General features: G+C 42.4%; 1 protein-coding gene across 1 annotated transcript in view; it reads left to right on the top strand.

The window, feature by feature from the left end:
* Positions 1-7,271: 7,271 nt before the first annotated feature.
* LOC124554137 (procollagen-lysine,2-oxoglutarate 5-dioxygenase) overlaps positions 7,272-15,210 on the top strand; it is a 465,996-nt gene continuing 458,057 nt past the window's right edge. Inside the window, exon 1 of the mRNA XM_047128203.1 lies at positions 7,272-7,436. Coding sequence (XP_046984159.1) covers positions 7,340-7,436 — 97 coding nt within the window. The 5' untranslated portion in view covers positions 7,272-7,339. The remainder of the gene's footprint in view (positions 7,437-15,210) is intronic.

Genomic DNA, 15,210 nt, shown 5'->3' with positions numbered 1-15,210 from the left:
CACCTACAGTGATATCTTTAAGTTGGAATTTAAGCTACGCTTTCACCAAAGATGAGAGAACTCCGTCAATTAGTTTGCAAGTGATGGACTTTTAAACAGTTGATACATTTTTTGGACCCTTCTGTAGAGTATTTCCAACCACCATGAAACTTTCATTGCAATATTCCAACAGTTTTTGACCTCTCTCATTTCTTTCTCCCAGCCCAAATTTTCCCAGAACTTTTGCTTCTGGTCCTTCACCAACTACCGCATTCCAATTTCTCGTTATAACAATACATACACTACAGGCCATTAAAATTGCGACACCACGAAGAAGACGTGCTACAGACGCAAAATTTAACCGACAGGAAGAAGATGCTGTGATATGCAAATGATTAGCTTTTGAGAGCATTCACTCAAGGTTGGCGCCGGTTTCTCATACACAAACAGCAGTTGACCGACGTTGCCTGGTGAAACGTTGTTGTGATGCCTCGTGTAAGGAGGAGAAATGCGTACCATCACGTTTCCGACTTTGATAAAGGTCGGATTGTAGCCTATCGCGATTGCGGTTTATCGTATCGCGACATTGCTGCTTGCTTTGGTCGAGATCCAATGACTGTTAGCAGAATATGGAATCGGTGTGTTCAGGAGGGTAATACGGAACGCCGTGCTGGATCCCAACGGCCTCACATCACTAGCAGTCGAGATGACACGCATCTTATCCGCATGGCTGTAACGGATCGTGCAGCCACGTCTCGATCCCTGAGTCAACAGATGGGGACGTTTTCAAGACAACAACCATCTGCACGAACAGTTCGACGACGTTTGCAGCAGCATGGACTATCAGCTCTGAGACCCTTCATGCTGCATCACAGACAGGAGCGCCTGCGATGGTGTAGTCAACGACGAACCTGGGTGCACGAATGGCAAAACGTCATTTTTTCGGATGCATCCAGGTTCTGTTTACAGTATCACGATGGTCGCATCCGTGTTTGGCGACATCGTGGTGAACGCACATTGAAAGCGTGTATTGGTCATCGCCGGCGTAATGGTTAGGGGTGCCACTGGTTACACGTCTCGGTCACCTCTTCTTCGCATTGACGGCATTTTGAACTGTGGACGTTACATTTCAGATGTGTTACGACCCGTGGCTCTACCCTTCATTCGATCGCGGCGAAACCCTACATTTCAGCAGGATAATGCACGATCGCATGTTGAAAGTCCTGTACGGGCCTTTCTGAATACAGAAAATGTTGGACTTCTGCCCTGGCCAGCACATTCTCCAGATCTCTCACCAACTGGAAACGTCTGGTCAATGGTGGCCGAGCAACTGGCTCGTCACAATACGCCAGTCACTACTCTTGAAATGTGGTATCGTGTTGAGGCTGGATGGGCAGCTGTACGTGTACACGCCATGCAAGCTCTGTTTGACTCGATGCCCAGGCGTATCAAGGCCGTTATTACCAGGGTGCGATTTGTACTTTTACCAGTGGGGGGGATGTCTTAGGAGGTTAGTAGAATTAAATGTGTTACTAGCTTGGATCGTGGCGTTACGCATGGTTAAACAGCTATTTATATTTAGATGGTAATGCTGAAACTCACTATTGACGCGTATGCACTATCAGAAAAGCCATCCTTTGTTATATCTTTAAAAGTACATTATGGGTAAAGCTTATTTACAAAATCATCTACATACGGGTACAGATATACGAGGGGAATTCAAAAAGTAGAGGCACATTTGTGAAAAGTTGTACTTATTCTGATGACAGAAAACTGAAACATTTTAATAAGTCTTACTATTAATACTATTAATATGTTTCAGTGTTCAGCTCGACAAATTTAAATTATATGTAAAGTTTTACTTCAGTGCTTGGGAAATAAACATCCCAGGTTGGGATGCATAAACTAAAACCAGAGGAGGGGATGGTCTGATGCAGAGGGGGGGGGGGGGGATCCCCCCCATCCCCTCCTGCAAATCGCAGACTGGTTTTTTACGGCCAGAGGTAGTTGTTGTCGGTACTGATTTCTCGGGATCTATGCACTCAAATTGCGTGAAAATGTAATCACATGTCAGTTCTAGTATAATATATCTGTCCAATGAATACCCGTTTATCATCTGCATTTCTTCTTGGTGTAGCAATTTTAATGGCCAACCGGTTGGAGTAGCCGAGCGGTTCTAGGCGCTGCAGTCTGGAACTGCGCGACCGCTACGGTCGCAGGTTCGAATCCTGCCTCGGGTATGGATGCGTGTGATGTCCTTAGGTTAGTTAGGTTTAAGTAGTTCTAAGTCTAGGGGACTGATGACCTCAGATGTCATGTCCCATAGTGCTCAGAGACATTTGAACCATTTTTAATGGCCAGTAGTGTAAGAACACATGCATTTCTTTTCTCTCTCTCTCTCTGATGAGTTTTCTGCTGTTCCAGCAGAGGATGCGGGTCCGCAGCAGCAGACGGAAGAGCCCATCGAGTGCGACCCCGGCGTGTGCGAGGCGCCCCAGCGACACTTCAACGGCAGCTACGGCGCGCCGGCCGGCGTCCATAACGCAGGCAGCCGCTACTGCCGACCACGCCGGGGGCACCTGCTCGTGGCCCAGGGTGAGTACTCGCCGGCCGCAACTCAACACTTCATAACACAAACTAAGCCTTGCCAGTGTTTTCTTTCTCGCGATTTCAGGGCAGTCTCCTAGCCATCCACGAGACTCACGATTTGTCCTACGAGGCTCACTCCAAAGGAAATGCACACCATTTTTTCTAAAATCCTGTTTTCATTCTGCATGTGTGAACGTTTTAGTGTGTAGATACGTCCTTCCCGCTCGTTTTAAAACTTACTTCAACCTGTTCCCGTGAGTGGAGCCGTCGCAGCACGTCTTCAGGATCGCTGCTACACTTGACGTTCCTCACAAGGGAACCTCCCCATCGCACCCCCCTCAGATTTAGTCATAAGTTGGCACAGTGGATAGGCCTTGACAAACTCAACAATCGAGAAAACAGGAAGAAGTTGTGTGGAACTATGAAAAAATTAAGCAAAATATACAAACCGAGTAGTCCATGGGCAAGGTAGGCAACATCAAGGATAGTGTGAGCTCAGGAGCGCCGTGGTCCCGTGGTTAGCGTGAGCCGCTGTGGAACGAGAAGTCCTTGGTTCAAGTCTTCCCTCGAGTGGAAAGTTTAGATTTTTATTTTCAGACAATTACTATCTGTCCGTCCGTCCGTCCGACACGAGGTAACTGCGCCGTAGTATGGGGACGCTACACCTAAACAAACATCGAAACGCACGACGTCAGTCGACTACAGCACACGGAAGACAGAGTATTCCTGCTAACGAGGCTCCCTGGCTGGCAGTTGACTGCTCACTACTTTGGACGAGAGTGCATTAAATACGTGAGATGTATTCCGTGGGCAATATGAATCCAGCAAATATAGCTCGCGACTTCAATAACAAGGTCAATGAATATTGCAGAGGCACGTCCTTTCGTCTACTAATCGCACGGTTTTGCGGTGCGGTCGCAAAACACAGACACTAAACTTATTACAGTGAACAGAGACGTCAATGAACGAACGGACAGATCATAACTTTTCGAAAAAAAATTGGACCTGTACCTCGGCTGGCCCGTTACCCGGGTTTCCCACATACAGACTTTTTTCTGTGCGGAAAACTGAAATACGCTGTCTACAAGGACATACCAACTACGCAACGCAACGACGTATTACTGCAGCCTGCTCGGACCTCTGAAATGCTAGCACGTTTGCAGTAGTCGTTCCATGTGAGACTGAAACCGTGTACTGCCGCTCCCGGTGATCATTTCTAACACGACCTGTGATGGCCAGTTGTCTCGTTACTGGTCAGAATCCATGAAACTATTGTATGCACTTGTGTTATTCTTAAGTGTGCTACCACAGGTATTGTACAAGTGGCGGTGTGGAAACTTTTCAAAACACGATATCTCGTAGTCAACTCGCACTAAAATCCTGCAACAAACACCACTGACGATCTAATTTACCCTACTTTTGGTCTGTTAATGTCAACAGGCGTTGTTCCATTTCAAAAAAGTATATGTTTTCACAAAAAGTACACTTTCTAAATATCATTACATTCCGTATGTTTTTGGATAGGGTCCGCCTTCAGCAAAACACAGTTTTGTTTTTTAACCCAAAAATGTTTCACTGCAGTTGCAGCATCTTCAGAGGGCTTTTATTTTTCATCCTTTTACCACATGGTGTTCTACAGTGACTGTTTTTGTGTTTTGCTGAAGGCAGACCCTATCCAAAAACATACGTATTGTTAAAGCAAACACGGAAAAACAACAGCTTCAACCCCAAGATGATTATTAAATTCTGTTGATTGACTAAAAATACGTGCCCCTGAGTAACAATCCATTCTGTGAAACCCGCACGTCAGTAGTACTTTCCATTTATGCAATATTTGCGGTGCAAGTGTTAGGTGATTCACTCTGTTTATTAGATGGTTCCATTATGATATTACAAAATTTCAGGGAAGATGGAGGAGAGTAAATGTACCAATTTGTGTCAAGGGACGCTGTCGAAAGTTATAAGCGAAAATCATTCTGCTACCTCTGGCACTGGATCTCTTCTACTGCAACCTCTTTGCTTTCTATATTTTGGGACGAGGTGATGTGGACTAAGATAAAAAAAAAATGCGTAAACATCGGCTCTAAAGTGCATACGTTAAGAGTTATGATCTTGGAAAAAACGACATTTTGTCTATGGAGTGCGTGATTGATGCTTTTGTAAAATTTTTTTGTTTATTTATAGACACAATCACAGGTTTATGACACAGTCATAAACGGTTTCGGCCATACAATGACCATCTTCAGATGCTAAAGGCGGCGTACACTGAACACAGGTTCATATGTTGTGATAAACATGTGATTGTGTCTACAAATAAACAAAAAAAATACAGAGTTATGAACACTTGGTGAAGAGAAGAGATGTTTTTCACAGTAGCAAAGATGAAAAAATGCTCATAGCGCTTAAGGTATACACTTTAGAGCCCATGTTAGCTGGAAGATTTTTTTCTTGTTTTGGTCCGTACTACCTCCTCCAAAAATGGAAAGCTAAGGGATTGCAGTAGAAGAGGTCCACTGTTAGAGGTATTAGAACGAATATCAGTTGTCACTTTCGGCTCGTTCGTTTCCGGACCAAGTTTCGCTTCCTCAGATTAATGCTTTTACCTTTTTCATCCCTAAACGTTCGTAACATCATCACGGAGTCGCCCTCGTGTCCTTTCAGAATCGTGTAAAATGAAAATGTCATCAGCAAATATTTGTTTACTTCTAATTGCTGTCTTTTTTGTCTGAACTTTCATGGTTATTCTGAATAAACGGTCATGAATGACGCGTATAGTATCTTCCAGTCTCATTCCTAACGATAAAAGCGATAAGCAAACCATGTCTTACTTATCTAGACTTAATTTCTCCAATGGTTAAAATACCTATGAGTACTATGGTACTTAACATCTGGGTTCATCAGTCCCTTAGACTTAGAACTACTTAAACCTAATTAACCTAAGGACATCGCACCCATCCATGTCCGTGGCAGGATTCGAACCTGTGACCGTAGCACCAAAGCGGTTTCAGACTGTAAATTTCTCCAATGCTAAGTTGCATATCGATAAACATGTTTCCTCCTTGATCAGCTGCCAGGTTTTCAGCTTCCTCCCACTTTGTGACTATACACTGAAGATCCTTTGCAAAAGTTCGTTTCCATTTTCCATTTGTTACGTCGTCAACGTCTGCTTGTGTTTTCATTCCGTTGGTTAAGACAACAGTGCTGATTTGCGGATTCTCCCATCTACTATGTGCGGGAAATGCCCCAAAAGCTTCAGTCATGTTGCAGCAACTATTTTGTGCAGGTTGCGTTGACCACTTATTCTCCGTACTTCATCATTTGAAAAGTGCTCGCTATTAAATTCTCTTCGAAATTCGCAAAAAAAAAAAGAATCTGGCGAAAAATATTTAACTATTTAGCTTGTGTGCTGCTTTTACTGACAATTTTCAGTCTTACATGCGCATACGGCCATCGGTAGAACGATGAAGGAGAACAGTAGAACCTCTGCAGGCATTCTTATAGAATCCAGTTGCCATATGGATCACATTCTTTGCAAGACTGCACAGACTTCCCCAGTTCTGCTGCTGATGTCTGAATATACGGATCCCGTTATTACAGATAAGACCGCTGAGGTATTTGGAAATCGGTCATCATTTTACAGTACATTCTGTTGCGTTATAATCTGATACATTCTCGCTTGTTATGTAAATTGCATTTTTCTCAGCACAATTTATTTTCTCCTACAGAACTGACTATGCCACCGTTTGCTAGTTGCAAACTTTGTAATGTGTCTGCCAGAAGAACGACCTCATCAGCAAAAGCATGCCCATATTGGAGTTGTCCGTAGTTTTTCCTATTGGGGAATATAAGACAAAATTAAACGGTATGGTGACAAAATGCATCCTCGGAAATCACATTGCTACATCTTTGGCTGGCGCTTGTCAGAATGTTAAAGAAAGGGATGTTCCCATATTCTGTTTTATACAGCAACTCGAACCTAGATACAGGTTTCTGAAAATACGATTGAGATATTCAGGAATTCCACATAGGCTTACAATATTCCACAATGTTTTTCGGTGTATACTTTCAAAGCTTTTTTAAAAAAATTTTCGAAATTTAGGTATAGCTGACAGTTGACTTTTGTGCATTGTTCTATTGCGGTTCACAGAACAAATATTAGTTCAGAGCAAGATCTCTCACTTCGAAAGCCAGGCTGTTCTTCGCGCAGTCGACAATCAGCTGCTGCTTCCATCCTTTTTAGAAGAACGAGACAAAAGACTCTGCTTGGCACCAAAGGAGCCGTGAATCCTTTCCAGTTTGTTCATTAATTTGTATTTCATTTATTCGGTGGTTTAACAATGATACAACGCCTCCAGTCTTCTCGAAATTGATTCGTTTGCCAGCATGTATTGCACAATCTAGCATGGTGATGAATTAAATCCATACCTCCATATTTCAGAAATTTCCCAGAGATTTCTTCCAAATCAGCTGCTTTATTGTTTTTAAGAGCAAACTATGCGATCTCCAAAAAATACCTGAGTGAAGCTGCTACGTGAAACTTTCAGAGCCTAACCGGAAGTCGTCGAATGCAGCACGTAAACGTTTGCGTTGTTTGAAACGGACCGCCATTGCCACGAAGCGCGTGCTGCTCTCTGTCGGTGTTTGCAGCTATTCGTCGTGTGGAATGTCTTTGCAGCTCCTGTGCTTTGGCGTCAGGACACTGACAGTAGCGCGGCGGCTGGAGAGCGAGTGTGAGGTTGGATGTTTGAACTCGGAACGTAGTAGCGCGAATATGACGTTCAAAATGTTTCGTTCGTGCCTCTTACTGCCACTGGGAATGTTCGCGCTGTCGACGCTTGTACCGGTGTCGACAGAAAGCGGCAGAAAAGGTGAGTTGCTGCCCTAAGCGGGAAGCATCGCTGTGATCATAACCCTATTTGGACGCTTAAATAAGATGTTTACATTAAGTATAGCGGCAAATGTCAACAGCCTTCGACTTCAGTGCATGGAATGCGGTAGCTGGTTGCCTTCTACTTACGATTATTGTAAAGAGTTGGGTCATTCGATTGTTGAAAACCGACTGGAGAGGAATTATGAACATGATTATACCATCCTCTAATATCTCACACATGATGCGTGGGTTTTTAATGAGGACATACATGTGCAATAGACGACAGTTACAGTATATACTAAATGCAAATGTGTTATAAGCAGTCGGTCCAGTTTTAAAAACACGTATAAGCACTCATTCTTACAGAAATTTTTAACTTTCATAAAACTGATACTGCACAGGAGAGCGCGTACACCTGTTTCTAGACTTCCGAAAAAAACTTTCGCGTCAAGTGCTATTTCGAAGGGCGAAAAAAATAGATTCGTGTGGAATGTTTGTCTACAAGTAGGTTGACTATTTCGTGACAGCTGTATGTAGCATGTTTCGTTGGACAACAATCATCCTTAATCATAATATTAATTTTAGCTATTTGCGGTATAAGCGTAGTAGGGTCATTCATTGTTTATTTTCATGACCTGTGAAAAATATTAGTTTAGGCTTCCTAGGCTTTTAGTAAATCACGCGTTTCTTTATGGGGAAGTGTTATCTGATAAAATATGAAGGAAACTACAGACAGCTCCGCCACCAACAAAATGGACAAAAACTTTTGTAATGTGCAGTCAAATCTTGACAAAATATCAGAGTTGTGCAAAAATTAAAAACTTGCTCGAAATATGCGAACTTAAAAGTGTGGTACCATTTAACTATGGCATAGATTACTCGGCAGCTGTTTACAAAATATTTACTGGAAGAGTGTTAGAGTGTGTGTTTTTCTAGCTGGCTGCACAATCAGAGGACATGGGATATTTATAAATTTGCTATCCACTGCTATTTTAGTAAAACTGTGCTTTTCCCGCTGATTAACTTAAAGATCTCATTTTTTTAATAAGCGTCATGAAGTAATACTGTTTTCCAAAGTTTCGCTGACCGTGCGTATTAATTAGACTCAACTAACTTGACTTGCAGGTATTTGTAACTGTGTTGTGGAAAATCTCAACAATGTGAACTAATATATCTCTAATTGAAATTGTTGGAATATGGTACACAGCAATATTCTTCTGTTTTCTTTATTTTCTTGCACACCAGTGTCGGACACGTCATTAGTTAGATGAAAAAGAAGACTTAACAGAAGTCTTGATTTCTTGGCAGAAAAAAAAAATACGAGGGCTGTTCAAAAAGTAAGGTGCCTTTTCAAATTGCGCGGGCAACGTACATTCGATTATCCATCTTTTCGTTTTGTTATGTTGGTACACATGTCCCGAACGTACGTTCACAGTTTCAAGTGTACAGCATACTTCGTTTGTTTTTGACAGAGAGAAAGGTTAGACGTTTTTTAATGGGCTCGGCGATTTTCGATTGTTATAAAAAATCGAGCAAAGGATTTGCATCAAATTTCGTGTGAAAAATAAAATCAAGTGCTCTAAAACACTTGAAATGTTGACAGTGGCATGCGATGAGTTTGTTGTAAGTAAAAAATAAAAAATAAAAAAAAAGTTTGTAAGTGATACAGGCTCTTCCAAGATGGCCGGCAAGATGCCAATGAGGAACCTTGCTCGCTCTGGACGCCCCAGCACGTCAACAACGGATGATAACGTTGAAGCCGTGAAGAGAACTGTTTTGGAAAATCGACGAATTACCGTATGAGAAGTCGCTGAGGATGTTGGCATATCGGACGGCTCGTGTCATGCAATTTTTTCGGATCGTTTGGGCATGAGACGTGTGTCAGCGAAGTTTGTTCCAAACCTTCTCAATTTTGATTAGAAGAACCGTCGCATGAGTATAGCTCAGGAGCTCTTGAATGATGTCAGTTATGATCCTGATTTGCTCAAAAGGATCATAACTGGTGACGAAACGTGGGTTTACGGTGATGACGTCGAAGGCAAGCCCAGTCATCCCAATGGAAGCATCCCGGAGAGCGAAGACCGAAGAAAGCACGCCAAATTCGGTCAACTCTCAAAGTTTTCCTCGCTGTTTTTATTTCAATTACCGTGTTGTAGTGCATCATGAATTTTTGCCTAAAGATCGTACGGTCAATAAGGAGTATTACCTTGAGTTAATGCGCCGTTTGTGAGAAGCAATAGCAAATTGTGGAAAAACAGCTTTTCCTGTTCCCGAAACCGAAGAGACCTATGAAAGAACGAAGATTTTCAACAACTGAGGAAATAAAAACTGCATCGCTGGAAGTACTCATGGCTATACCGAAAAGTGCATCGAGGATTGGAAGAAGCGTTGGCACAAGTGTACTGTATCTGAGGGGAATTACTTTGAGGGGGACAACATGAATACTGATGAATAAATAGATATATTTTCGTAAAAATGTAAACTCACCTTACTTTTTGAACTCACCTCCAATATTTCGTAACTATTTAGAGTGAAAACACTTGCAACTCGTTTTTACAGTAAACTACATTATACACTCAGGATGTTAAAAAATCAGTCATGTTGTACGTATTAGATTTTTCTTTCCTAACGTCATCGGACCCTTTTTTCAATTTTATAATATAAACAAATTTCTTCAGAAAAATACTGGTATTAGTGAACGTGATACCGCGCCGATAGACCTATTGGTAATTAAAATGATAGATACACGATCCGCAAGAAATGTGCAAAACATGACATGAATAACGGTATGAAACAGTAAAGCAAAAGCCCAAAACTAACATAAATCACGGGAATGGGGAGTTTGGGTGGGGAAGTTCTTGTAATTAATGTCTTCAGATATACTAAAAACCTGAAAATACCGAACTACATGGGTTTTCACCAGGGACTTCAATGTAAGTTGTAGAATGCGCAATATATTAAAAAATAAAAAAAGGCAGATCGTTATAAAATGTTTGTTGGCTTTGGCCATTCACGACCTATCACCATGAAACCTGTCACCACAACCTTCAGTTCAAATACGTATTTTGTCGTGACACATTCTTTGGCTTCGCTAACTCGCAATCGAACTGTCACCTTGCACCCTCGGACTACCGTACAATCGCCGCCTTAGATTATACAGACTTTGTGTGATGTCAACATATTGAAACTCAAAATGTCGATCACAGATAAAGTTGTTAGAAAATAAATTTCGAACAGTGTATTGACGGTATGCCAGTGAATTCATAGGCCGAAGCCAAAGCTGCGATTGCCACAGCGGCGCCACCGCCAGAAACGGAGGGCGACTGCTTCACACAACGCGCTGCGGCGCGCTCTTCAAAACAGCAACTTTTACCACGGCTCAGTAGTCCTTTGTACTTTGGTAATCATTGTGGCCACAACTACGCTGTGGTCGCTTATACCAGTTTCGATGTGGACTTCCTCGAAGAGGTCAAGTCCACTTGTTGCCGTTAAATGAAACACGTTTTCATCAAGAGTGGTGTCCCTAACTATCTGTAGTAGATAGTTTTCATAGCATTTAGTAATGTTTCAAAAGATGCCTCATTATGCCCACCTGTAATAACACTGTAATTTTCCCGTTTATTACTGGATCACTGAAGTCTCCACCGATGATTACAGTATGATTGGGGAACTTACATACAAGCGAACTGATGTTCTCTCTGAAGTTGTCGGTTACATCAGGAGATGAGTCTGGACGGCAATAGAACGATCCAGTTACCGTTTTATGGCCACCCCTGATACTGAATCTTATCCAAGCAATCTCACATGCAGTTGCAATTTCTATCTTGGTGCATTTGAGTTTGTTGGCTACTGCGGCAAATACACCACATCAGTTTCCCATTAGCATATCCTTTCGATATACCTACAATTAAATTTCCCCCACAAATCACCGTCGATTTGAAAATTGGAAATTTCTGGTGAGGTATTATGGGACCAAACCGGTGAGGTCATCGGTCCCTAAGCATACATTCTACTTAATCTAACTTAAACTAACTTACGCAATGGCGAGCACACACATACCCATGCCCGAAGGAGGACTCGAACCTGCGACTGCGGGAGCCGCACGGACCGTGACAAGGCGCCTCAGACCACGCGGCTATCCCGCGCGGTCCATCGATTTGAGCTCCTTAACTCTACACTCAAGGTAGTACGGGACCCATTTGCAAAAGAGGAACCACACACAGGAAATTTTGTAGCCAACGATTTCGCATAATATTGGTAGTAATTTAGTTCTAAGTCTACAGGGGGGGTCCATTGATAGTGATCGTCCAAATATCTCACGAAATAAGCATCAAACGAAACAACTACAAAGAAAGAAACTCGTCTAGCTTCAAGGGGGAAACCAGATTGCGCTATGGTTGGCCCGCTAGATGGCGCTGCCATAGGTCAAACGGATATCAACTGCGTTTTTTTAAAAAATAGGAACCCATATTTTTTATTACATATTCGTGTAGTACGTAAAGAAATATGAATGTTTCAGGTGGAGCACTTTTTTTTCGCTTTGTGATAGATGGCGCTGTAATAGTCACAAGCATAAAGCTCACAATTTTAGACGAACAGTTGGTAACAGGTAGGTTTTTTAAATTAAAATACAGAACGTAGGTACGTTTGAACATTCCTCCTGTCAGCACGTAGCTGTCGCCACCGGCGCCAACCTTGTGTGAATGCTCTGAAAAGCTAATCATTTGCATATCACAGCATCTTCTTCCTGTCGTTTAAATTTCGCGTCTGTAGCACGTCATCTTCGTGGTGTAGCAATTTTAATGGCCAGTAGTGTAATAGCCGCTAGATGTCAGTTGTCTTCTGTTTTGCTTGGTAACCGCCGTATGTTTACTCTACTTGGCTACTCCGAAGCAGAAATTAATTTGTGTCCTCGAGTTCGCGAAGTGCAGTTCCGTGATTACAGTGTAAAGACGTTTCAGGTTGAGGTAACAAATTGATCCTCTGGATGGGTGGTACATTCGCAGATGGTATCGACAGTTTCTAGACACAGAATTTGTATGTAAAGGAAATTCCTGACTACCCTCGTGTTCCTGAAGAAAATGTTGCTCGAATTCAAACTATTTTCCAACGTGGTCCTTCAAAATCAACTCGTCGTGCTGGTTGGGTGATACAACTGTCTACAATAACAATTTCACGTGTTTTGAGACGTCGGTTGTTACAAGCTCTGCGTCTGATGACGAAACGCAGACGTGTGGCGTTTTGTAACGAGATTCTTGATGCTATTGACAATGATAACACTTTCGCACAGCGCCTCGTATTGAGTGATGAAGCGACTTTCCATGTTAGTGGTAGGGTAAACAAGCATAGTGTTTGAAATTGGGGCCTACAGGACCCACATGCAGCCATTGAACATGTACTAGATTCGCCCAAAGTCAACGTTGTTGTTGTTGTTGTGGTCTTCAGTCCTCGGACTGGTTTGATGCAGCTCTCCATGCTACTCTATCCTGTGCAAGCTTTTTCATCTCCCAGTACCTACTGCAACCTACATCCTTCTGAATCTGCTTAGTGTATTCATCTCTTGGTCTCCCTCTACGATTTTTACCCTCCACGCTGCCCTCCAATACTAAATTGGTGATCCCTTGATGCCTCAGAACATGTCCTACCAAGCGATCCCTTCTTCTGGTCAAGTTGTGCCACAAACTTCTCTTCTCCCCAATCCTATTCAATACTTCCTCATTAGTTATGTGATCTACCCATCTAATCTTCAGCATCCCTTCTGTAGCACCACATTTCGAAAGCTTCTATTCTCTTCTTGTCCAAACTATTTATCGTCCATGTTTCACTTCCATACATGGCTACACTCCATACGAATACTTTCAGAAATGACTTCCTGACACTTAAATCAATACTGGATGTTAACAAATTTCTCTTCTTCAGAAACGCTTTCCTTGCCACTGCCAGCCTACATTTTATATCCTCTCTACTTCGACCATCATCAGTTATTTTGCTCCCCAAATAACAAAACTCCTTTACTACTTTAAGTGCCTCATTTCCTAATCTAATTCCCTCAGCATCACCCGACTTAATTAGACTACATTCCATTATCCTTGTTTTGCTTTTGTTGATGTTCATCTTATATCCTCCTTTCAAGACACTGTCCATTCCATTCAACTGCTCTTCCAAGTCCTTTGCTGTCTCTGACATAATTACAATGTCATCGGCGAACCTCAAAGTTTTTATTTCTTCTCCATGAATTTTAATGCCTACCCCGAATTTTTCTTTTGTTTCCTTTACTGCTTGCTCAATATACAGATTGAACAACATCGGGGAGAGGCTACAACCCTGTCTTACTCCCTTCCCAACCACTGCTTCCCTTTCATGTCCCTCGACTCTTATAACTGCCATCTGGTTTCTGTACAAATTGTAAATAGCCTTTCGCTCCCTGTATTTTACCCCTGCCACCTTTAGAATTTGAAAGAGAGTATTCCAGTCAACATTGTCAAAAGCTTTCTCTAAGTGTACAAATGCTAGAAACGTTGGTTTGCGTTTCCTTAATTTTTCTTCTAAGATAAGTCGTAAGGTCAGTATTGCCTCACGTGTTCCAGTGTTTCTACGGAATCCAAACTGATCTTCCCCGAGGTTGGCTTCTACTAGTTTTTCCATTCGTCTGTAAAGAATTCGTGTTAGTATTTTGCAGCTGTGACTTATTAAGCTGATAGTTCGGTAATTTTCACATCTGTCAACACCTGCTTTCTTTGGGATTGGAATTATTATATTCTTCTTGAAGTCTGAGGGTATTTCGCCTGTTTCATACATCTTGCTCACCAGATGGTAGAGTTTTGTCAGGACTGGCTCTCCCACGGCCGTCAGTAGTTCCAATGGAATATTGTCTACTCCGGGGGCCTTGTTTCGACTCAGGTCTTTCAGTGCTCTGTCAAACTCTTCACGCAGTATCGTATCTCCCATTTCATCTTCATCTACATCCTCTTCCATTTCCATAATATTGTCCTCAAGTACATCGCCCTTGTATAGACCCTCTATATACTCCTTCCACCTTTCTGCTTTCCCTTCTTTGCTTAGAACTGGGTTTCCATCTGAGCTCTTGATATTCATACAAGTCGTTCTCTTATCTCCAAAGATCTCTTTAATTTTCCTGTAGGCAGTATCTATCTTACCCCTAGTGAGATAAGCCTCTACATCCTTACATTTGTCCTCTAGCCATCCCTGCTTAGCCATTTTGCACTTCCTGTCGATCTCATTTTTGAGACGTTTGTATTCCTTTTTGCCTGTTTCACTTACTGCAACGTGTTTCGTGCGATATCCCGGTCATCTGTTTACAGCCCATTCTTCTTTGATGGAAACGCAGTTAACGGTCAGCAGTATCCCGTTTTGTTACAAAACTGGTTGTTTCCGAGGCTGCACGAAGACAATTACATTTTCCAATAAGACGGGGCACCCCTTCACTGGAGTCGCCAACTGCGTCAATATGTGAACGAAACTCTACCGAACCGGTGGATTTGTCGACAAGCAGCTGGTGATTTAGCATGTCTTAGCTGGGCTCTACTGTCACCTGATTTGACACCCTCTGACTTCTTCCTGTGGGGTTTCATTAAAGACGACGTGTATGTCGTCACAGAACCTGGAACAGTTGAAGAACCGGATCCGTACCACCATAAACCAGTGACGAAGGACATGCTTGCCCAAGTATGGGAGGAATTTGAGTAGTATCGATGTGATATTGTTCGTGTCGCTGATGGAGCACGTATTGAACATCTGTAATCTGAACTTGA

Source organism: Schistocerca americana, chromosome 11, assembly GCF_021461395.2.
Source record: "Schistocerca americana isolate TAMUIC-IGC-003095 chromosome 11, iqSchAmer2.1, whole genome shotgun sequence".
In the NCBI taxonomy this organism is placed as follows: domain Eukaryota; kingdom Metazoa; phylum Arthropoda; class Insecta; order Orthoptera; family Acrididae; genus Schistocerca; species Schistocerca americana.
The sequence above is the reverse complement of the archived record's forward strand: the minus strand, read 5'-3'. Positions and strand labels throughout refer to the sequence as shown.